This window comes from Malaya genurostris, chromosome 2 (assembly GCF_030247185.1).
Source record: "Malaya genurostris strain Urasoe2022 chromosome 2, Malgen_1.1, whole genome shotgun sequence".
NCBI lineage: Eukaryota > Metazoa > Arthropoda > Insecta > Diptera > Culicidae > Malaya > Malaya genurostris.
The window spans coordinates 14,207,698-14,233,251 of NC_080571.1; the positions used below are offsets into that span (position 1 = coordinate 14,207,698).

Here is a 25,554-nt window from a genome sequence, read left to right on the forward strand (position 1 = left end):
ATATATATATATATATATATATATATATATATATATATATATATATATATATATATATATATATATATATATATATATATCAATTCTAATTGGTTCAAAATTTTAATATAAATGTTTGTCAGTGTTCATAATCAATTACCTACATAAAAGATTTCCACTTTAACATGTGATTTGTCTGTTGATTAATAAGCTTTTAAAGAATCACTGCAATCAAATACTAATAGATACTTAGAGAGAAAAGTCTAATTTATAACTTCTCACTTCCCTGTACAAATCTGTATTAAATTTAGGAAATCTGTATTAAATCTGCACTTTGATTTAAATCAGTATGCGAATACAAAAATCTATACAATACAAATAAATCTGTATAAATGGCATCTCTGGCTCTACACTTTGTTTTAAGAAGGGCTAATGAATAAATAGTAACAATTACATTTTGGTTTTTATTTAAAGTTCACCAAATTAACTTTACAGTAAAGTTTTAAATTCAAAGCGAAAAGTAACGAAAACAACCGAAAATTTTGAAATGATTTCAATCTGGTTTTGAAAATATTGTGTGTTGTGTCTCATAGTTTGCATTAGGCCGTTTTTAAGAAGAATTCTGACATTTTGAACCTGAGAGTGTAATAGTGGAATATTATGTTTTGATTGCTGTCGCCATTGCTAATTTATAGGATGAATAAAGGATCAACGATAGGATGGATAAAAATCCATTGAGATGGAATTAGGAGCAGAGTAGTGAACATTTCATAAGAGTTTTTTGCTGTTTTATGAACATTATTTTAATTTCCAAGGAATGTGAATCAAATCTCAATGTGGAGCAAGGCGAATGAAGCAGTAATATGAAATAGTTATAGTGATTTTAGTGGCTAAATCGGGGTTTGAAGGCGACGTCCTTACAAATGAGATGAAATAGGGAGCCCTTACCCTAGTTGAAGTGAAAGCGAAACGTAAAAAATGAGAATAATTATGCGTATTTAGCACATATCCTGTACCCATGCGGTACCAAACCCCTAAATAACTACAGGTTTAGAATGTAGTTTCAGGTTTTAGCTCCAGATCACAGGTCCAGAATTTAAAACTATGACTCTGGAATTGAGTTTAGTTCTCTAATTTATGTTCTAGATTCAAAATCAGAATTCTGATTTGGGGTTTCAATTCAAGAATTGATGAACAAAATTAAAGATAGATCTGGAATTGACTTATGAACCAACATTTAATTCGTGGATTCGCTTTCTTCCCGGATGCCGAACATCCTGCAACTAGATTTTGATAGCTTACTTATGCTGTTTGAAGACAGTAGTGCTCGTCAGCAAAACAAAGACCAAACAATAAATTTACTCACTTATTATTGCACGACTATTAGATCATATAATTTCCACCTATTTCATTATCCGACAGAATCCCTAACCAAAGATGGCCTCATTCGATATCTGATGTCGGACGAGAATGCACCGGTGTTCCTCGATCGGCTGGACATCTACATGGACATGGATCAGCCGCTGTCGCACTACTACATCAACTCGTCCCACAATACGTACCTGTCCGGTCGCCAGTTCGGTGGTAAAAGTTCGGTGGAAATGTACCGCCAAACGTTACTGGCTGGCTGCCGTTGTGTCGAACTGGACTGCTGGGACGGCAAGGGCGAAGATGAAGAGCCTATCATCACCCACGGAATGGCTATGTGTACGGATATTCTGTTTAAGGTAAGTCTAAGCTAATATCTGGCATCTGTAATGCAATGTGTAATGTGTTTTTGTTTTCTTTTTTCCGAAGGACGTAATTTATGCTCTCCGTGATACAGCTTTCGTGACCTCAGACTGTCCTGTGATCTTGTCATTCGAGAACCACTGCTGTCGATCACAGCAGTACAAACTAGCTAAATACTGTGATGAAATTCTCGGTGATCTGCTGTTGAAGGAGGCACTGCCGGATTATCCGGTAATCAACAATTTCTGCTTGATAACTCTTACGATCTCTCTTATCAATGATCAAATATCTCTTTCCAGCTGGAACCGGGAGCTCCCCTACCGCCTCCTTCGGCTCTGAAGCGAAAAATCATGATAAAAAACAAACGACTTAAGCCAGAGGTAGAGAAACGCGAATTGGAACTCTTTTTGCAGGGTGAATTCGTGGTCGAGGATGAGGTAAAGGAAGATGCCAGTGCCGTACGTAAGCCAGAGCCAACCGAAGAGTCCGCTGCTGCACCAGCGGCAGCCGCAGCAGCTACTGCAGAAGGTGGTGATGAAGCTGCGGCTGCACAGTACACCGGTTCAACGACCAACGTGCATCCATGGCTATCGTCGATGGTAAATTATGCCCAACCTATCAAGTTCCAATCATTTGAATCTGCCGAGCAGAAGAATATCCATCATAACATGTCCTCGTTTGCGGAGACTACCGGCATGAATTATCTGAAGCAACAGGCCATCGATTTCGTTAACTATAACAAACGTCAAATGTCCCGCATCTATCCGAAGGGAACCAGAGCGGATTCCTCTAATTATATGCCACAGGTCTTCTGGAACGCCGGCTGCCAGATGGTGTCTCTCAACTTTCAGACGTCAGATCTTCCGATGCAACTTAACCAGGGTAAATTTGAATACAACGGCAATTGTGGTTACTTACTGAAACCCGATTTCATGCGACGAGGCGATCGAAGTTTTGATCCATTTGCTGATGCCCCGGTGGACGGTGTGATTGCCGCTTCCTGTGGTGTACAGGTCATTGCTGGTCAATTCTTATCAGACAAAAAAGTTGGCACATATGTCGAAGTCGATATGTACGGTCTGCCGTCCGATACAGTGAGAAAGGAATTCCGAACCCGTCTAGTCCCTGCCAACGGTCTTAACCCTGTTTACAACGAAGAACCTTTCCTATTTCGTAAAGTTGTCTTACCGGATCTCGCTGTGCTTCGGTTCGGAGTGTATGATGAGAACGGAAAACTTCTCGGACAACGAATCCTTCCGTTGGATGGTCTTCAGGCCGGTTATCGGCATATTTCTTTGCGTACCGAAGCCAACTTCCCCATGTCCTTGCCGATGTTGTTCTGTAACATTGAGCTGAAAATCTACGTCCCCGATGGATTCGAAGATTTCATGGATGCATTGTCGGATCCTCGGGCATTCATGGGTGCAGCGAAGGAACGATCGGACAACATGAAAGCTATGGGAATCGAGGAATCCAGCTCCGGGGCGGCGGCTGACGCAACAAAGGGTGTCAAAAAGGAAGAACCTCCCGAGCCGCCTCTAGTTTTCGATCCGATTACGGTCGAATCGCTACGTCAGGAGAAAGGATTCCAGAAAACAGCCAAAAAGCAACAGAAAGAACTGGATAGCGTGAAGAAGAAGCACATGAAGGAACGAATGGGTCTCCAAAAGACGCAGAACGCCGCCATCGAGCGATTGATCAAGGGAAAGAGGTAAGTTGTGTAGTAAGTTAGTCGTTGGGAACATTTTATCAATTGATGTCGCATTTGTGGACCGACAGCAAAGAGGAGATCAAAGCAGATGCTGCTATTCGCAAAGTTATCCAGGAACAAAACGCTCAGTGGACCGAAATGATCGAACGCCACAAGAAGGAAGAGTGGGACCTGCTTAAGCAACAGTTGGACGATCAACGCGATATTTTGCGAAAGTTGATGGAAACAACGCAGGCGGCCCAGATGAAGCAACTTGAGGCCAAACACGAGCGTGACATCAAAGATTTAAACACTCGTCAAGCCAAAATCTCGGTCGAAACCTCCAAAGAAGTCGCTAACGACAAAACACTCAAAACAAAGGGTGAAAAAGATCGTCGACTGCGCGAAAAGAAACAGAATAATATAAAACGGTTCATGGATGAGAAGAAGGTAAGGCATCTACTAAAGCGAAGTATTAGAGGATATAATTACTGTTTTTTTATTCATCTGCAGACGGCCCAAATAAAGCAAAACCGCGAGAAGGAGAAGTTGAAAGTCACCCACGATAAGCAGTTGGAAGAGTTGACCAATGATGTTCAGAAGGTACAAAATGGTTACCGAGAAATTGTTACCTTAGAAACAGTGGTGTAGCCACAGCTTTACCGATATATATTGTGCGCTTAGGCCAATATAGCAACCCACCCTCAAACAGAACACACTGGTTTTCCGGGGGCACACGGATCGGCGGCCCCGCAATTCCGCTTTTGCTCACTTCAGTACCTGGTTTCGGAGCCGAAGCAGACGGAATTTCGACAGTGTTTAGTGGTTCTGATGCGTAGCAGCAGTGCCTTTTGCCAAGCTAATCTGTGTTATTTAGTAGTTTATCTTGTTTGTTTGTTTTTTTTTAATTAGATTTGAGTATCGATTCGCTAAGTTTCGTTAAGTTTCGTTTACTTCATTAGTTGGCCAGCCAAAGTAAATTATTTATGTGTTGTGAATAGTTGAATAGTGATTTAAACAAAGATGATATCGTGTACCTTAGACCGTTTTCTGTTAGTATTTATTAGTGCTTGTGTTAACATTATACCAAAACGTTGGATCTTCTGTTTACTGCGATCACGTAAGCTACTTTGTTTCATTGTTATTTTTGTGTGCTGTTTCAATTTTTATGTGTATTTTATCTATATCTACGGTAATTTTAACATTCAAGTTTTTTTTTTGGTTTGTACAATAAGCAAATATTCCATTTCGATTTCTTCACGTTTCGCCTTCGGCCCATCAGTGCTCGAAGCAGTTCAAATTGAATCGTCATCTCCACCTAGCAGTTATTTTCCACCTATTTTAAAATGAGCGCAAATGTAATTCGTAAATGATTCCAACTCATCGACTTCTAATAAAGCGGCAATTAACAAAAGTGTCAAGTAAAATCATAACGTAAATATGCCTAGCAGTGCAAGAGAACACTATTAACTCAATTTGAACAATTTGGTTGATTGAAAACGAAGTGTTGAAAAATGGAAAAGATTATGTCTTTAGCACAAATCGATTATTTCCAACCAAATAACTAAATGACCGAATTTGTAGGAGAAAATAAACAAGTTGTTAGACTTACCGTTGATAAATAAAAAAATAATTTGCTTTGAACCGACGAACTTCCCAAATTGCCAATATTATCAAAGAGTTTCTACATATAACTCAAGCAGCTGACTGAATTTGAATATGATTGGGACATTTCTAATAATGTTTATTATTCAGATATAGAATATTAAATTACTTGAATTCCGTCTTTCTCCAAAAATTACAAGGGACCTCATGGAGTTGTTCGAACTGTTAACCTTTCAAATATTTGTGCAGCAGTTCCACATATACTTTGTTGTATTCTGAAGTCCCTGGAAATGGTCGTTTAGTTTGTTGGTGCTAATAAAAAGATAAAAATTACTCTGCACTCAATGATACAGGTTCTTTAGCATTTTATCTCGAATACAAAAAATCGGCAGAATTCCGTTTAAAATGACTGCCTCCCATGCAAGGCGAAAATAAAATAGATATATTTAGAACTGAATGCTATGATCTTCATTAGAAAAATTGTTTTTCAAATCTACTGGGCTTAAGTTTTACAAATATATAAAATTATTTTATCGACTATTTCTCATCATCAACTTAAAGTTTTCCTAATGCTTGTATATTGTTTTAGTTGTAAATTTTTCGTTAGAAAACCATCAATAAAATAACGCCACTGAGGGACGGTTTTACCTTTTTACCTTTTTTTATATATATAAAAAATAGGTATAGAATTCGCTCAAACTTTCGAAAAATTTTCCGAGGCCCGGAGGGCCGAATGTCATATACCAATCGATTCAGCTCGACGAACTGAGCAAATGTCTGTCTGTCTGTGTGTGTGTGTGTGTGTTTGTGTGTATGTGTGTGTGTCTGTATGTGTGTTGTCAACTAAGAGGTCGAGATCTCAGAGATGGCTGGACCGATTTTGATCAAACTAGTCGCAAATGAAAGGTCTCCCCGTCACCCAAAACGCTATTGAATGGTTTTGAGATAGGATGTTTACTTTTTGAGTTATACGGAGTTTTATGTCAAAATTTTCAGTTTTTCGACAGTATCTGTCACAATTGAGCTTGAAAACAGAATATGTTTTTAGACTTAGATTCCGCACGGTAATAGCTATCCAACAAGCCATAGTTTGTTAAAATCCGTCCATTTTTACGGGGATATCAATATTTTTGTGTAAACGACTTTTCCCCTTATTCCAGCAGGATCATCATACGCTAAACTACATCAGCCAAATGAACAAACCAATAACCAACAACCAAACCGAACTAAATTAGCACTACAATGGAACATAAATGGGATACACAACAATTTAGGTGACCTCGAACTACTCATTCAGGACAACCCTCCAATGATTCTCGCAATACAAGAAGCACACCGTACTACCGTGGAACAATTGAATCGTTTACTATCCGGAAAATATCGATGGACATACAAATGCGGAACAAACATCTACCATTCCGTAGCTTCCGTAGTACTTCAGGACATTCCTTTCTCCGTGGTTCAACCAAATACAGATCTTCCTATCGTCGTCGTTCGGATCGAATACCCCTTTCCTCTATCGGTGGCATCAATATATCTACCGTGTGAAAAGATACCAAACCTCTAAAATCGTCTTCTACAAACTATAGAAGCCATACAAGATCCAAAGCTAATACTAGGCGACGTCAACGGTCACCATCCAAAATGGGGAAGTGTCACTACTAACAACAGAGTCATTATTTTGTCTGATATCTCTGAAGCATTAGACTTGATAATACTTAATGATGGATCCACGGCATTCACCAGTGGACAACGTACATCCGCCGTAGACATCTCCATGGTTAGCCCTAGCATTACACACAAGCTACTATGGCAAGCAAGCTCTGATCCACGAGGAAGTTACCACCATCCAATCATGATTCGCGTAGCAGACACACCACCAGAGACCACACGTCGCCCACGATGGGTTTACGAGAAAGCAGACTGGGAGAGCTTTGTCCTCTCATTACAACAAGAAATGGTTTCGCAACCCCCACAAGATGTGTCTCAACTGGTGCAGTTGATTCACCAATCGGCCAGTACCACGATACCTAAAACCAGTTCTAAAGTCGGACGCAAATCATTGCACTGGTGGTCAACCGAAACCAAACTAGCAGTTAAAGCAAGAAGAAACGTTCGCCGAATCACAGATGAACACCCGGCAAAAGCGGCAGCCGCCGAACGCTACCGTAAGACACGAAACGAATGTCGGCAACTAATTCGAGACGCTAAGAAAAAATCATTCGAAGAATTCCTCGACGGCATAAACTCCAATCAATCCCCCGCTGACCTATGGAACAGGGTTAACGCTTTGAGCGGCAAACGAAAAACTCTCGGTATGTCTCTCAATCTCAACGGCTCAGTAATCAGAAACCCCGCAATTATAGCCGACGTACTTGGTGATTATTTCGCTTCGTTGTCGGCCTTGAACAAGTATGACAGCCCTTTCACTCGCAAGAACGAATACTCTACCGATTCATTGGCAAATCTTATAATACCAGAAGACACCGAATACCGCCTCGATATCAACAAACCGTTTCGTATGTCAGAACTCGAATACGCATTAGCCCGTAGCAAGGGCAAATCAGCCGGCGCTGATGAAGTGGGTTATCCTCTGTTAAAACAATTACCTCTTGAAGCAAAAACCACCCTACTACGTCTTCTAAATAAGGAATGGGCAAACAACACGCTTCCAATCGACTGGACGCACAGTTTAGTTGTACCAATTCCAAAAAATAATGCCGCTACAGCCCCAAACGATTTCCGCCCAATCTCCCTAACTTGCTGCTCTAGTAAGATACTAGAAAGAATGGTCAACCGCCGGTTAGTCCACTACCTTGAAAACGGAAACTACCTTGACCATCGTCAGCACGCCTTTCGACCAGGTCACGGCACCGGAACTTACTTTGCAACTTTAGCACAGGTCCTACAAGACGCCAAAACAGCTAATCTGCATACGGAAATCGCCACGCTCGACTTAGCTAAGGCCTACAATCGCACTTGGACACCAGGAGTAATCAAACAACTCGCTATGTGGGGTCTATCAGGACACATACTGTATTTCCTACGAAATTTTCTCCGCCGACGAACTTTCCAAGTCGTCATAGGCAACCACAGATCAAAGGTCTTTCCAGAAGAAACCGGCGTACCACAAGGCTCAATTATATCCGTTACTTTATTTTTAATAGCAATGAACGGAATTTTTAACGAGCTTCCGAAGGAAATCTACATATTCGTATACGCAGATGACGTAGTGTTAGTTGCCATTGGCAAAACAACGATAGCTTTAAGAAGAAAAATACAAGCAGCCGTAACAGCTGTTGTTAAATGGACAGTTCGAACCGGTTTTCAACTTTCCCCGGAAAAAAGCACCGTAACACACATATGCTCCTTACGACATCGTCCAAGCCGAACTCCCGTTATAGCCAACAAAATTGCAATCCCGAACAAATCTTCAACACGCTTCCTCGGTATAAGAATTGATCGTAGATTAACCTTTAACGACCACTTTAAAGAGGTAAAACAGGCGTGTAAGACAAGGTTGAATCTGCTACGAGCACTATGCAACCGACACCAATCGAACAATCGCGATGTCAGATTCCGCATCGCAGATGCAATCGTAGATAGTAAACTGATGTACGGTATCGAGCTGACGGCTATATCGACGGACTCTCTCATATCACCGGTGTACAACAAAGCAATCAACATAACATCGGAACTACTACCTTCCACTCCTTGTACGGCAGCCTACATCGAAAGTGGCAGACTTCCCTTGTCTCTCCGAGTAACAGAAACCATCAGCAAAAGAGCCGTGTGCTTCCTAGAAAGAACTACCTCAAACTGCGACAGAGTCGTCGAGGAGAAAGACGAGGCGAATCGACTTCTATCAAGAGACACCAATCAAGAGCTCCCCCCGGTGGCTGAATTCCACTGGAATGGAGCCAGAGACTGGAACGCACCCCGCATAAAGATCGACCTCACCATTGAGAACAATTTTATAGCAGGCGCTAACCCCTCTGCGGTCAATAAAGCAGTCACGGAACTACAACAAACTCGCTACAAAAATTACCACGTTCGTTTCTCGGACGGCTCAAAAGCTAATGATCGAGTTGGAATCGGTATCACAGACCTTGTTACCGGTTCATCTTTCCGTCTTCCAGATCAATGTTCCGTTTTCTCCTCAGAAGCAGCCGCGGCCCTTATCGCTGCAACCATGCCCGCGCCAGATTCAAAACCGATCGCTATTTTCACAGACTCGGCAAGCGTTGTCAGTGCTCTCTCCTCAGACACTTGCAATCATCCATGGATCCAGGATATCCAGTCTCTGACTCCAGCCAACACAGTATTCATATGGGTCTCAGGACACTGCAAAATCCGCGGAAATGAAGAGGCCGACCGTCTAGCTGCCTCAGGAAGAAAGGCCCCCTTTTATACTAACGAAGTCCCAGGTAAAGACCTAAAACGTTGGATATCATCTGAGCTCAGATCAACATGGGCCACCGACTGGTGGAAAAACAGAACCCTTTTCATACGGAAAATTAAAAACGATGTCGAGCATTGGGAAGACGTCGAAGACAAAAAGCAACAAAAAATCTTATCCCGCTTACGAACAGGACACTGTAGAGCATCACACAACATGGGGACCGAGGGTCCCTTCAGGAAATCATGCATCGTGTGTAATCAGCATAACTCAGTAGAACACTTTATATGTCACTGTCCACAATATCAAGGCGCCCGAACGCAATGGAACATTTCAGAAAACATCCGAGAAGCTCAGAGTAACGATCCTACTTCCTTAGCCGCACTTATAAACTTTCTCAAGGATACACATTTATTCGAACAGATTTGATTTAAGCAGTGACATACTACATGTACTATACACACCTAATTGTTTATACCACCTAGCTTCTAAGCAGAGACGAACCAGCCACCGGCTGAAAGTCTCTTTAATAAAGAAAACTAAACTAAACTAACTATTCCAGCAGTAGAAGTTTTGAGCACTGTATGACAAAGAAATGCTTAGGAGCAACGGAAAACACGATTTTTATACTGTTACATACAATTGTTTCTAAGTGCCCAAAAGACTGTGTACAGCATCCTTTTTCATGACAATTTACCTTGGACAGATTTTAGCACGATTCGTTTTTGGAAACATAATCGTTCGAATATGGCATTTATAAACCAGATGATATCAGCATTTTCGAGTTGAAAGTAATTCCATAATTATATTGATTTAAACTACTTACAGCAATAAAAGCTGGAAGAACATAACTTCCATATACCATACGACTCAGTTCGTCGAGATCAGCAAATGCGTGTGTGACAAATAATTTCACTCAATTTTTTCGGAGATGGCTAAACCGTTTTCTACAAACTCAGATTCATATGAAAACTAGTATACTTCCAAATTTGGATCCGACTTCTGATTTCGGAACCACAGGATGACATGTGAAACGAAATTAAAATAATGCAATTCATTTTTCTCGTAGATGGCTGAACCGATCTAAGATTCAAATGAAATCTAAGAATCATCTATGATTCAAATGAGAGGTCTTAAAATCCTATAAAATTTGGTCAGATCCGATTTCTGGCTTAGGAGATACAGGGTGATTAGTATAAAAATATCCATTTCACATAAATTAATCAGGTTAATCATGTTTGCTGATTTGGATAGTCGATTACGAAATAAATTTATTTCAGTTTAAGCGGTATTCAGTTTTCGATTCGGAATCTACCCCAAATTTTAATTCGCACTGCAATTTCTCAGAGATGTCTACACACTACTCAGGTGAATTTAACTGATTTCGGCTACACCGATTTTAGAAGTTCGGTTCCAGTATCGAATCGTTTCTCAAAGCTCAATCATTTTTTCAAAAAGGCCAAATCGAACTTCAAAAACAAAAATTCAAATTAAAGGACTTAAGGTCCAATCCAAAATTGGTGAATTTTATCCGATTCTGGAGTTACAGATGATGAGTTTTTAAAATGCATACCGATATAGAAGATGTAAATTGTTTGGCGTATTAATTTATGGCCATTCGAATCATTTTGGGTTATGCTAGCTCTTGAATACCGGCTCTGGAAGTACCATAAATAATGACGAAAAACTCTAAAGTGGAACTTACTTCGACATATCATGAAATGTTCAATCGATTGTCGCACGTTGAGATTGAAATTCGATATGATTTGCAGTTTCGAAATTACAGGGTAATAAGTGATTAAAATCTCAATTTGCCGTTTGAAACGACGATAATTAAAATAATGTCATGAGAACTAAAACACCTAAGAATATCGATGCAAAAAAACACATGCGGATTGATAAAAAAAGTATCATTTCACTGCTAGGTGGATTAATCACGTTTTTTTTTAATTTTTGGATGTTTTGACGTAGGACTACACAACTTTTGTCAAATTCAATGTTAGTTTTTTTATTTCGAAAGATAAAACTGTTCCGTGCTATATACTGCCTATACTCGCATAGCAGTCCCGTATCGATTTTCGTCAATTTTTGAGTTAGTTTAATGGATAAAATCTGTCCTCATTATAATTTCAGAAATTGAAATGAAAATGGTTGATTCGTTCAGTAATATGTGAATAACTATTAACTCTTGTCTCTTCCATATGCAAAATACCCGCATATCATCAGTCTCATTTAGCGAAAATTCCATTTACCAAGTGTACAAATATGACCTGATGTATTTTAGGAGGCTTTCTTCTAAAAAAGGATGCCCAAATCAAATCGACCAATAAAACGCAATCGCTGTTGATCATTGTTCAGTACATTCTCCACCAACGAGGAGAAACTCTTGAATAATGTCAGATACTGTTTTTAGTCACTCAACATGCATGGCGGTTTTTAATTTACTCCCGTTCAAGAACTTCTTACTGTTCCACAAGGTACATTTTAAAAAAGCCTCCCCATAGTGAAGGAGAACGTATTCGGGTGAAATAAAAATATATTGAATCATTCATTTGCGGTTTTTGACAGGTTAACAACAATTCCATTAATACAATTTCAGAACAAAAAAACATACTTCATCCACCTAGCAGTGAGATGATACCTTTTTTTTATCAATCAGCATGTGTTTTTCGCGTGAATATTCTTCGTTGTGTTTAGTTTTCATGAAATTATTTTGATGACCGTCGTTTTAAATTGATTGTAATTAAAATTTTGGAACGGCAACACGAATTAAAGATAGAAATTGTATAAATCTTAAAATTAATCCTTTTAATCTAAACGTGTAACAATCGATTAAGCATTCCATGAGATGTAGAAGCTTAAAGTTTTTGTCATTATTTATGGTACTTCCAGAAACGGTATTCAAAGACCACCCTGGCCAAAAATAGTTCGAATGTCCATAAATTAGTATGACGAATAAATTGAAATAGTTTTGAGACCAACTTTGAAGATTTTTTAGTATCGTCATCTTCTATGACGGTTTGAATTTTGAAAACCCTGTAATTTCAAAATTGTAAGTCGGAACCGGATCAAATTCACTAATTTTGTATGGGACCATAATTTTTTTTATAAATTTTTGTTAATTAAATTCGTTTTTATCTTCTCTTAGGTTCTCTATTCCCAATACTTTCGGAAACGGCATTCGGAATTCGGAGCAACCGAAGTCAGTTAAATTCGGCTAATGGATTAGTGCGTTCCACATACATTCCGGGATCGAAAACCGAATACCGTTAAAACTGAAATAAGTTTATTTAATCATCGACTCTCAAAATCTGCGAACCCGATAAACCCGATAAATTTATGTCAAATTTTTACACTAATCATCCTGTATCTCCTAAACCGAAGGACGAATCTGATTAATTTAAAATTGATTTAAAAACTATGATATTACTTGTCAAAAGAGACACTTATTATGGGTGTCATAAACCAGCTAGTTATTGAAGAATCAATTACAAAACTCCTATAAATTATAATCAAACTCATGGCATTCGAATTGTTACTTGGGTAAGTTTCTATCTCCGAGAAAAATTTTATAAATTATTTTTCACACACAAATTTGCTTTTCTCGACGAAGTTCTTCGAATGGTATAAGGGTGTAAGAAGTTGTGTTCTTCCAGCATATAGGGCAACGGCTCCCTATTTCATCTGAGCTCCTATTTCCATCTCATCCCTTCACCTCATTACTTTGAACATGAATAATATTTTACAACCTACCTGAACCAAACTGTGAAACGTTTTAAAATGATTATAAAAGCTATTGTCACACTTTCCTATTGAAAGAAATGGTTTTAAGTTCATCGGTTATCGTTTTTTTTTCATTTGAAATAAACTCACTTTTCAATTTAGGTCACATTTTCATCTCAAGATTTACAGTTCGTCATGTTTCTGAATATCTACTAATCGATTCATCTTAAAACATGATCACTATTTCTCGCAACTACACTACCATCGAATGCTGGATGACTTCATAATTACAAGGGGGATGACAGTATTGAGTTAATTCCGATTCCAGTTGAGAAATCAGTCTTGTGATGAAAATACACTCATATTGCTACTATGACAACTTAAAAACTCTTCGAAATGCACATTATTCTACATTAATGCAAAAACGACATGATACATCCGCATGCATCTCCACAAAATATTAACGCAAATATCACAATGGAGAGAAACGGTTGACGACTCAGTAACAAAGTTTTTTCTGTCAACTTGAATGTTTTATTGCTTAGACTTTTCTCTACTTTAATTTTAATTTTGCTATTTAAGTTCTTACTAGTAAGGTTCGAACCGTGAACTCTTTTTCCATTTGGTAGGAAATCAAATGAAAGATAAAAAGTTACTTACTAGTTTTGGCAAAGCGGTCATAATTTTTACATCGTGAATTTGCGGCAATAGTTTTGTCATTGAAAAGTGATAGATTTTATTCATATAATATAACGACACACTATTGTTTACAAATTTATATATACATGTTAAAGTTTTTTTTATATTCTTATTACATTCCAATATTTTCTTATTGAATAACAACATTTTGAGGAGGCATTGTTCGAGTGAAATAGACGGAATCATGAATGCGGTAATTAATTTGCTATTGAGCTCATTTTATCTATAGTATTCAAATTGGAAAACAAAAGTCCGTGTTGGTCTATTGAATACATCAATAGCTCCTGCAGACTCAATGTACTTTCCTGGAACAGAAGAATGATTAGGAATGTGTTATACAACTAGTACATTCAACATCTAATGACATTAGGGTTTTTTTAGAGAGCAAAATGCTTTAAAACTTCTTCCTTCCGTGCTTTGAAACTTCATCCTTGCGTCCTGACGAATAGTTTCAATGTTCACATTTTCAATACATGGAGTTACAAGCTATTATTCCTAGAATAATAGGTTGAATTAGAAATGAATAGGCTAATAAGTTGACTTACCATCTTTCAACCTTACGAAGCGTTTGTGTTTAATTAACAGATTCGACCATAACTGGTTTAAGATTTCTATTGAAAATGAAATCAACTCACTGATTGCTGTCAATAATATTATTATACGTGTTGTCATAACAGTAACCATGCTACATATGCAGCATGCTAAAAACTATTCATGAATATTCATGAAAAGTGTAGATAAATTGATGATATACCCAAAAAGATCTGAAAAGCGAGGCTTACTTTTCATATTCTTTTTATATTGGAAAAAAATGACGCGTATGAGAATCAAGTTAAGCGAAGTTAAATAAAACGCTAATATATTTATCATTAGAAACAGTGAAATGAATTACTGTCATCCCCCTCGCATAATTAGTTATGTTCACTTGCCACTTATTTAATCAACGATTAAAAACTTCAAAAATTACCCGACAAGCAATAAAAGTCTTCAAAAATATGAGATGAAAGTTTTTCACTTCGTTCACTTGATTGCGCTTTGTTTTCATCTCATTTGGTTTCGCAAAGTTGCCAATTTATCTCATAATGTTACAAAACAACAATTGTTTTTCTTCTTCAAATTATCATCAAAAAGTATGTTTTTGGTATCCGTGACATTAGTTTAATTGTATTATTGATATTAATATTTCAATAAAACTGTTTTAGCTTCGAATATTACCAGAAAGAACGTGTTAAATACTAATGAAATAACCATTGTGGCAAATCTAGTAGCACTGGTTTCATTCCGCTATACTCCAACATAACGCTGTGAAGTGTGTTTGTGTGTGTGTGTGTGTGTGTGTGTGTGTGTGTGTGTGTGTGTGTGTGTGTGTGTGTGTGTGTGTGTGTGTTTCATCGGCTGTGCACAGAGGTGCCAGATATTTTCATAGAAAATATGTATTACTTTGCATCAAGTCCCTGCTAGGCCGCATTGTTTTCGTGACCATCATCTTTTCCGCAAAGACGAAAACAACGAAGAAGTATATAAGTTCGTTGTTGCTAAATATCTGTGATATTTAGCTGTGAAAGTTGATTTTTTTATGTTTGATTATAAATGTGATATCGTTATGAAACGTGCGCTGCCAAATTGTAATACTGACTTTCACAATCAATGATGTGTTGTATTTTACTTCATTTTGTTTACTTTGCTCTTACTGACTTGCTAGCTTTGATGGCCCCGAAGGACTGAAATGTTGGTTACGATAGCACTAGCTTGAGCGCCTTATTGTTGCCACCGGGCTGCTTTGCATAGAATGTCTATATCTAAAAAAATGATGTTAAAAGATAGTTCTTTAGATCTCTGTAAGTCATTGCCCCATTAATTAGACGCGGAAATTTTTTACCAATAATAATAATGTGGAAAAATCCTGGTGGGTACGGTTGTATCGTTTGAGTTGTATATCTGGCAGCGTTTAGTCAGCCATCTGGCAGCCATGCGTATGCGGGTGAGAGTGTAATAGTGGAATATATTGTTTTGATTGCTGTCGCCATTGCTAATTTATAGGATGAATAAAAGATCAACGATAGGATGGATAAAAATCCATTGAGATGAAATTAGGAGCATAGTAGTGAAAACATCATTAGCGTTTTTAGCTGTTTTATAAATATTAGTTGAATTTTCAAGAAATGTGAATCAATTCTCAACGTGGAGCAAGGCGAATGAAGCAGTAATATGAAATAGTTACAGTGATTTTAGTGGCTAAATCGGGGTTTGAAGGCGACGTCCTTACAAATGAGATGAAATAGGGAGCCCTTACCCTATATGTCATATTTGAACGATTATGTCGCCAAAAACGAACCGTGCTAAAATCGAAACATCATGGAAAAGGGTGCTGTGCATAGTCTTTTAGGTAGCAAAAAACAATCCGTATAACTCAAACGATCTCAAAACCATTCAATAGAGTTGAGGTTGACGGGAAGACCTTTCATTTGCGACTAGTTTGATCAAAATCGGTCTAGCCATCTCTGAGAATCCGACTTCTTTGTTGACAACACACACACACACACACACACACACACACACACACACACACACACACACACACACACACACACACACACACACACACACACACACACACACACACACACACACACACACACACACACACACACACACACACACACACACACACACACACACACACACACGTGGACGTTGCTCAGTTCGACGAACTGAATCGATTGGTATATGACACTCGGCCCTACATTCAGTAGTAGTTCATTCGCCGGCCAAAACAAATTTGATTCTGTGTTCGATTCAACTGAATCTTAAATCTTATATCTGTTCCAATCATCAACTCTCCGACATCTATGAAAAGAGTCTGATGAGTCATTATTCTGCAGGTGCAGTCCTCTCTTTCTTCCCAGTGCACGATGGAGACGGTGGTGGACAAAAAGTTCATAAACCACGTAAACTCACTGTGTGGAGAGGGGGGGTATCGACGTCTACGTTTGTCTACAAGAGAGGAGGGGGGTTTGCCTAAAGTCTACGTAGCCTCATTTTTTTTTTAATTTTTCAAGCAATTTACTTAGTTCAATTAACCGCCCGCACGTTTCCTTCGATTGGTCAAAAAGACAGTTGAAATTGCGTATTCAACCAAATGCATAATGTTCGAGAGCAGAATTGCAATTTGTCATGTCGAATGACCTTGACAGATTGACTAAAAATATCGTCGACTGTAATCTGTTCTGTGAAAGTGATTATCAAATGAGATCTCTGACCAAGTAAAAGTATACTCAAAGACAGGCTACTCTATTGTTTTTATTTCTTTCATTTTTCTATTCCCTATCGAAGTGGAAAAATTAAAGAGAGTACTACCATAAACATAAATTGATAAAGATCATTATTCTTTCCAAAAAGTAATAAGACTCTAAGTATATTGGATTAAATGAATCAATTTAAATTTTTATGCTGTCCGATTATTATTTAGTCACATCGTAATCAAGCAGTGAAAGGAGAAATGAAGATAATGTCAATTGCTTCTTCAATCAATGAGCGTTCTGACGAGTGAAATGTGCAGAGAATTTTAGAAATCGGCAAAGGACCGATGTTAGTAGGGTAACCAAATGATCCGAATTTATCACTCATCTATAGCCGATCACGAATTAGAAAAAGAAATTAATTATGAAAATACCAAATCGCGAGGAAGTCTAAAAAGTTACTCATATTTTTGTTCTGACGTGAAGTAGTTGTCAGTGTGATTTCTTTCAACCAAAAACGGATTTGAAAAATCCAAATGATTGGAATTGCGAAAGTAAACATTTGCCTAAAAATACATCCCAGAGGTTGAAATCGAACCAACCAAATTTTTCCACCCATAAAATTGTTGATTTTAATTTTGCAATAATTATGGTTTCGGTTTTACCGGTTTGTTATATAAGAACGGCTGCTATATACTGCCCGACGTTTCGACCACTGGTTAAGGTCTTTTTCAAGGGAAACTGTAGATTTATTGGTTATGAAAGATATTCAAAAACATTAAAACTGTGTGTTAACTCACTATCTTATCGTTCCTCGTCTAAGAACCGCCAACCAGAAAAGAAGTAGAAGAAAAATACAGTGTGCAATCCGCTTCGAGCTAGATTATTCGCTTCAAACGAACATATTTGGAGAAACTGAGTTGAGTTTGTGCTAAACGGTGGTGGTGTGAGAGAAGCGGATGTAAGAATGCTCAGTTATCACAATTTCTAACAGAAGGTGTCAAAAGATGCCTTTCAAATTTTAACTGAATATTATAACCCGTTCACGTAAAATTTTGAACACAACAATATTCCAGAATAATAGAGATACATCACGCGCTTTTTTTAGAACTGCCAATAAGCCACCTGTCAACTTTCACTTGCACGCGAGCTATGAAAGATAGAGTATTAAATTTAACACCTTTTCTCTTCCGTTTACTATTATGACTTACTCTCAGCGAGTACCGAGTCATTCGAAATTACTCTTCAAAGTGAATGTTGATGGATGGCTTATTGGCCGTACTCAAAAAAAGGCTTGATATGTACATTAGAAACAGATGGTATAAAAAGGCAGACCCGGAAGCTGTTTAAAGTTTCAAGCTAGTAGCAAGCTCTTTAGCACGACTTCTTGCAGTTCAATTTTGCTTGTAATCAAAGTTGGACACCTTTTTTACTTTGTGCGCGTTCAGTTCTCGCCTGGTTTTGATTTTGCGATCCACATTTCGCATAGACATTTTCAAATTTTCGCATACTGATGAGTTCGGATTATGGTACCAAATGTGTTCGCGCATTTCAACTTGATTCGACTTCAATTTACTAAATGTACAGTCTGTTACATAAGAGCGTGGTCACGATTACTCGCGATCGGTAAATTGGAATGGTGTGATTTTTTTAACACAGACGGCAGTAGTGTCCTTGATACAATGTGAGAATGAATCAGCTGACTTTTGTTCACAATTCGATCTCAACTTTTTTCCAAAATGAGTACCGGGTACGCTTCGCGCTTCGAAGTAGTTTTTTTTGTGCTCGCACCCGAAAGGTGCCAAAATGACCCAAACTGTCGCAGTGAAATACATGAAAAAGTCGAAACAGGTTGTGAGTAAGTGGGTGAATCGTTTTAAAGAGGTGAAATGTGAACATTTTGTACCTCGAAATAAAGTGGAGAGTTTCAGCTGTCATATAAGTGAAACGTTTCAGCGATCCATGAAATAATTCAAAATCTACACTAAAAGAAATGTGGCAAATCTACGCATCTCTAATACCCAGTGGCGTCTCGTCCTCATGTGCACCTCGTGCACTGCACAACCGGTCGAATTGAAGAAATGAACTGCGTCCCCAACCCCATCCAAATACTATTTTTTTTGGAACCTTTATTTATTCGATGAAAGCAGGTTGGATCGCACCGAAATTGCGTGTATTTACACGCATCTCAGACATAAAATTTCAGTGCATCTGTTGTCGCTGTCGCTTTTCCGTGCACATGAGCTACTGCACAGATTCAAGAAGAATTACTCAGCTCAGCTCTGAGATTTGTTTGTTTAATAAAAAATCCCATCCGAAAGTATATCGTTATTTCATTGTATTTAAAAATACGAGAGAATCTTCTTTTCAATCTTTAGTTTTCACTTACAACGAACTATTGCATCTTCTAACATACCAAATAAGCAGTGCACAACTAGTCAAGTTTGTCACGTGACGCCACTGCTGTTACCATGTTCACATTAGCGCTTATATCACTTGGTATACCGAGATGATATGCATATCACGTGGGAGTGTTTACATTTGATCGAAATAATATCATTTGACAATCAAATTGTCATATTAAATGTTTCCATTAGGAGTAAGATCAATAATATTGCTTTTCTCTCCTACAACTCAATCAATAATTGAAGTCTTGCATTTAATGGTCTCCGAACGCCAGTATTCGTTGAACAATTTGAAATTATAATGATTGTTTATTGTCACTCTCAAAGTGACGTTCATAAATGAGTGCGTTCAATGCCATTATCCGTTTTGCTAGTTGCGATTTTTGACAACTCGACATGATATCGTACATGTACATATCCCGGATATCATGCCAAAATGGTGATACGCGTTGACATCAAATTGTATGGGATATCAAGTGATATCGCATATGATATCATCGGATATCAAGTATTACCGTATATCAGCGCTAATGTGAACATTCTATAAATCTACTTTAAAAGAATAGTTACAGGTCATTGAAATATTGCCTATAAAAATTTCTTATTCGTTGTTCAGGGTGGCAAGTGACCGGGAAAATCGGGAAAACCGGGAAAAAGTCGGTAATTTGATTTCACCGGGAAAAACCGGGAAAAAGTCGGGAATTTTAGTGAAAAACCGGGAAAAATATTACTAGCTCACCTATGAGTAACAGTTGTTAGCATAATGATTTTTTTCAACAATTGAAAAGTAGGAGACAATGCCCAAGTTTGCGTTTGAGCAAAATTTTCAGTACAAGTGTGGCCAACACCCCATGTCTCGTCCAACGATTTTTAGAGGCTTGCAGGCAGTTTAAAATCAAACAGGAAGGATCAGAATTTTTTTAGGTGTTATCATAACAGCATAATGAAAGCTCATTTTGAAAAATAAGGATAATTTGGATGCTTCTGTTGGATTTTTATAAAATTTTTGAATAAGTATTCAACACACTTGTAAAATTTATGGCAAAATCTCAGGGGATATTTTTGATAAAATTATTGAACATTTTTAGGAGCCTTCATGTTTTTAAGTTTCATCATAATTTGTCTCAGTAATGTCATCTTTAGGCAATACTTGTGTTATGCTTATATTTCAGTGAGATGTCAAAAGGACTCGTAAGATTGGAAGAGTTGTCGACTTTGTTAATAATTGGTTTTATGGGTTTCATCACAATCACAGTATGATAATTCATCTGAGTGTATCGTTCATGGAACAGATGTGCTTGCAAGCGACATACTTTAAACAGTATATGTCCATATAACAATTTATTGCACCATGGGCGAAGCCCTGGCAATGACGATATTATGTTAGATTCCTGTGCCATCATCAGTGTTTGTTATTGTCGATAATTTGGCAGAAAGTGGCTCGATATTGCTCTACATTGTATACAACGTTTTCAATCTGATAGAAAATGCCAAAAGAACTCGATGTCTCTCAACGCATGAACTGTGAGAGAATTCACTCCACTTCATACTCTGAGTATTTCGCAGCCCTTAACAAAATATGTACAGTCCGGCAACGATCGGCGCGGTGAGGAATTTACCAAGAGAGAATCGAAAGTTGATAATTATCGCAGATAATTCGACTTGATTCTCATACTAGGTCACAATATACAATATTTCAAAACCCTGGTCTGGAGCATTCGCAGCTATTTTCATAGATACAACTTATACAAAGGTTATATGCACATAGTTAGAATAAGCGACAATAGTAAAACTATTCTATCGCAATTATCCACCGCCCGTATAGAATCGGATCGCAAAACGAGAATAAGCGACCGTTTGTTGCTTCAGAGAGAATCCCCACAGCAGCGAGCTAACCTTTGATTCTCAGACAGGTCATCGAGAGATTTTCGCTTCCGTACTGGTGTCCATTCTATGTTATATGAACCATGACGGTGTTTTGTTGCTGAGATGATGTCCGTCTCTCTTTGATGGCACTGATTGAATCGTGTGAAGAGTTGCTAGCGAACGTTCTTTGATACGATGGAACTGAGATTTCCACTTTCACTTCCGGAAGGAGCGAAAAAAAATGTACAAAATGATTTGAAGTTGCAAGCATAGATTGTTGTTGTTTTTTCTGAGTGGCAAGCGTCCGTTTTTGGGATTGTTGTTCCTTATTGATTTATTTTCAGTCATATGTATACCAAAAAAAAATAAAACCAGTCGTGCACTCGGAAGAAATCGGTTACGTGTAACCAAAACCCCTAAATCACTTGAAAAAGCCTTTATACTTTTCTTATATGCACATGTTATAATGTATATTTTCTATTTATACATCGAAATGCCTGGAAAGTATGAGAAACCTCAATTAACACATGGATCAATAAGTCCCGAGACACGTCATTCTAGCGTACTAACTTTCGCTTGAAACCGGTCAAAATTTTAAGAAAAAACCGGGTCAAAATTTTAAGAAAAACCCGAGTTTCGTGTTTTGATAAATCATTGTTTTTAATGGGTAAAAACACCGTGCAAGCGAAACAATGGATTGAAAAATGTTATCCGGAAAATCAAAAGCAACGATTTGTCGGTGGTTTGCCGAGTTTAAACGTGGTCGTACCGACACAAATGACGCGGAACGCTCGGGTAGACCTGTGGAAGCCGTTACACCGGGAAATGTGAGTGAAGTGACAAAAATTATAATGAAATATCGTAAAGTGAAGCTCCGTGAGATTGCTGAGATGACACAGATATCATATGGAAATGTATTTACTATCCTTCATGAAAAATTGAGCATGAAAAAGGTTTTTTCCAAGTGGGTGCCGCGATTGCTTTCGATGGAACAAAATGCACCCTGCCACAAGTCGATGAAAACAATGGCGAAATTGAACGAATTGGGCTTTGATCTGCTTCCCATACCCCCCATACTCGCCAGATTTAGCCCCCAGTGACTACTGGCTCTTTGCTGATCTTAAAAAAATGCTCCAGGGAAAAAGATTTGGCTCAAATGAGGAGGTCATCGCTGAAAATGAAGCTTATTTTGAAGCGAAATATAAATTTTCCATTGTTAGTCTCGGGACTTATTGATCCATGTGTTAGCGGGCCTATTACAATGACCCTTTTTGGATATGGGATATCTGTTTAAAGTTTGAATTAAAAAACAGGAGCGATTTGAGCCTATTCCAAAAACCGGGAATTTTTATCTAAATAAACCGGGAAACCCGGGAAAAAAACGGGAAATTGAAATCGGCAATTCACTTGCCACCCTGGTTGTTTTACTAAATCGTCTACTGAGAAGTTTTGTGGCCCACTAACAAGTATGAATTATTTTTAGCATCACAAACCAGATTAATCGTACCTCCCACTAACAAATCAATTCACTGCAAAACTTGCCTAATATCTTATACATAATCTCTTATTATCTACTACTCGTGTACAGTTGATGGAGATGTACAAAATCGACGAAGAGGAGTACAAGTTGACCAGCAAGATGGAATTCTTTGTCTGAGAGTTCATCACGGAGCAACCAGAAACCTCCTAAAACTACCGGAAGCACTGAACTTTTAGCATTAAGCGAGAGGAAAAAAAGGATCCATCAATTTGGTACGACAGCTACTAGAATCATAAGTCGAATACCAACGAGTTGGTTCGCTTGGCATTTGAGACGCTTGGAATGTAATCATGCTATCACATTTTCACTTTTGAGCCAAAATTTACTTACCTTAAGGATTGTATATTCCGGCAAATGATTGTTGTGGAATTAAAAGTGAAGGAATATTTAACGTAAAATATACTTCTATGTTCACAAATAATGGACAACATGGAATCGTAATTGTTTGTCATCATAGAACCAAATTTCTATACTATAGAAAATTCCTGTAGAAAAAAGTCTTATATCGTGTTCATCCACAAATGAGAATGTCAGAACGTGTTCGACTATATTGCAAAAGTGGTCTAGCAAACCAATTTCAGTGATCAGCGTTGTTCTCATGCCAAACGAATTAGACTCAATAGTGAGAAGAAAAAAAAATGAACTTCAAAGTATATGAGTACGGAAAACCCCATATTTTAGGAAAATATTAAGCATTACTATGCTCCACTATCATGGCAAGGATGTATCATTTTGAACAAGAGAATCTAGGAAATCCAAAAGTAGAACAAAGAAATAGATTTAAACAATATACTATTAGTAATGAAATAAACTACAATTACCGTGGTCTAGTGTAAAAACGAAAAGTGAGATTAATTGTTTCTGTAATAGCATATTTTTGCAAAATGAAAGTTGGTAAAGTTCACTAATGGATGATAAACTTGATTGTTTCTGCTTGTAATGCCAGCAGAAAATGTGCTCACGATAATTTTGCTAGTTACTCAGTATTGGATTAGTAGGACTCTCAGTTGAATATAAACATAGTGTGCCATGGGTCACGTTTGTTATTTTATTTCTCTGTGTTACTTCGATTGACATGGTTAAGTTTCGAGGTTTTAATTGAAGGTAAGTGTTTCGCCGTTACACGTGAGAAGTCAATTAGGGAAGCACATGCAAAGATAGTCCTTATTTAAGAACGCACGTTTCAAAACGATATTTGTTTCCAAAGTTCTCTGAAAGCAATCGGTGTTTTAAATTCGTCAAAATTAGTAACTCGTCTCAATTGGCAGAAAACTGTAAAGAATACAAAAATGTGAAACTTACTACAAGGCAACATTATTTATGGTTATGCCATAGAAGTTTTCGGATTTACTCATAGTAAATCTTATTAGCATTATAAACTGAAAACATTTTTTAATGCAAGTTATAAAACGTAGACTAAGAAGGATAACTAAAAAGTATTCAACCAAAGTATGACCTCCCCCACCACCCTCCTTCCAGAAAGTTCCTCCAACGTAAATCTATAGTTAAGTCCATTCATACCTTTCCTTCCCCTCACTCCTAACACATACGAACGTAAAACAAACGAACTGCTGTTAGAAATAAAACAAACTTGAAATAAACTACAACAAAAAATCATGAGTGCCTATAACGCAAATAAATCATCCCTATACTTTTCACCAACACGCGTGTGATTATCGAATTCGAATGCTTTCCGTTTCCAAAGATACACACATACTTACTCAGTCACTCACTCACTCACTCACTCACTCACTCACTCACCCACACATACACAGCGACAAACACAGAAAGACATTCAACGAATTTTTCACTTGTGTCCATCAAAAAACGTGTAACCTTTTTAAGTAACAAAAAAAAAATCACGTATTCTAGTCGTTAATATGTAAGGAAAACTTGAAAATGATTTAATATTATAAATGAGCTTGTGATGAGTTCTGGAAAAAAATACCAAAACCAAAAAACAATTGTTCCAAATTATATAGGAGAGGAAACGAACATAGAAACCAGTAGTATTATCCTCTCGGCTGAAGAATCAAGTGGACTTCTTGAAACACGAAAAATCAAACATACTATTCCACGCCTAGAGAAAACGAGTATCATAAAAGTAGAACAAATCAACAACAGAATACAAGAAAAAAAACCTTAGCAAAGATTTAGATGAAGAAATGGAGGAGGATCTATTTTTGTAAAACTCCATCCGACGCACGGTTTAGAAAATACGGTTGGTTTGGGAACACCCGGGACGGTTAAACCAAGTCACGAGGGCAAGTCTAGATGAAATGAAAATTTTGTGAAAAGAAGTCATAATAAAATACATCCATTAGCAAGTTGGTGAAGTTTTCTGGCCCGCAGTGAGTATCACAGTACCTCAGGCCCGTGCGCAGGAATCATTCAAGGGGGGAGTTCAATGGACGGAACCCCCTCCCGTTGGTCAAAATTGGGGAAGACACTAAAATTTGAAAGAATAGTGCGTCATCCACCATCATTGTTGAAACACAGTGCGGATGCGAAGACGAAGCAAAGAATTTTGAGCGAAATCAAAAAAGGAAAGCTCTCAGAGGTGCGGCTTCTGCTTCTAGAGGACTCTTGCGAAAATTCGAACAAATTGAACGCTTTCAAGTCCGGATGTTGAACGGTATGTTCACTGAGGACCTGAACACCCAATTATTAAGAAAATG

At 37.8% G+C, this 25,554-nt stretch overlaps 1 protein-coding gene across 6 annotated transcripts in view; it reads left to right on the top strand.

Annotated features, from left to right (window-relative positions):
- Positions 1 to 25,203, top strand: part of LOC131428309 (1-phosphatidylinositol 4,5-bisphosphate phosphodiesterase) — a 165,752-nt gene extending 140,549 nt beyond the window's left edge. For all 6 annotated transcript variants that reach the window (XM_058592164.1, XM_058592163.1, XM_058592162.1 and 3 more), the window contains 6 exons: positions 1,402 to 1,706; positions 1,777 to 1,941; positions 2,010 to 3,421; positions 3,490 to 3,850; positions 3,914 to 4,003; positions 22,925 to 25,203. In XM_058592164.1, the coding sequence (XP_058448147.1) occupies positions 1,402 to 1,706; positions 1,777 to 1,941; positions 2,010 to 3,421; positions 3,490 to 3,850; positions 3,914 to 4,003; positions 22,925 to 22,993 (2,402 nt within the window). In that variant the 3' untranslated portion in view covers positions 22,994 to 25,203. The remainder of the gene's footprint in view (positions 1 to 1,401; positions 1,707 to 1,776; positions 1,942 to 2,009; positions 3,422 to 3,489; positions 3,851 to 3,913; positions 4,004 to 22,924) is intronic.
- The last annotated feature ends 351 nt before the right edge of the window (positions 25,204 to 25,554 follow it).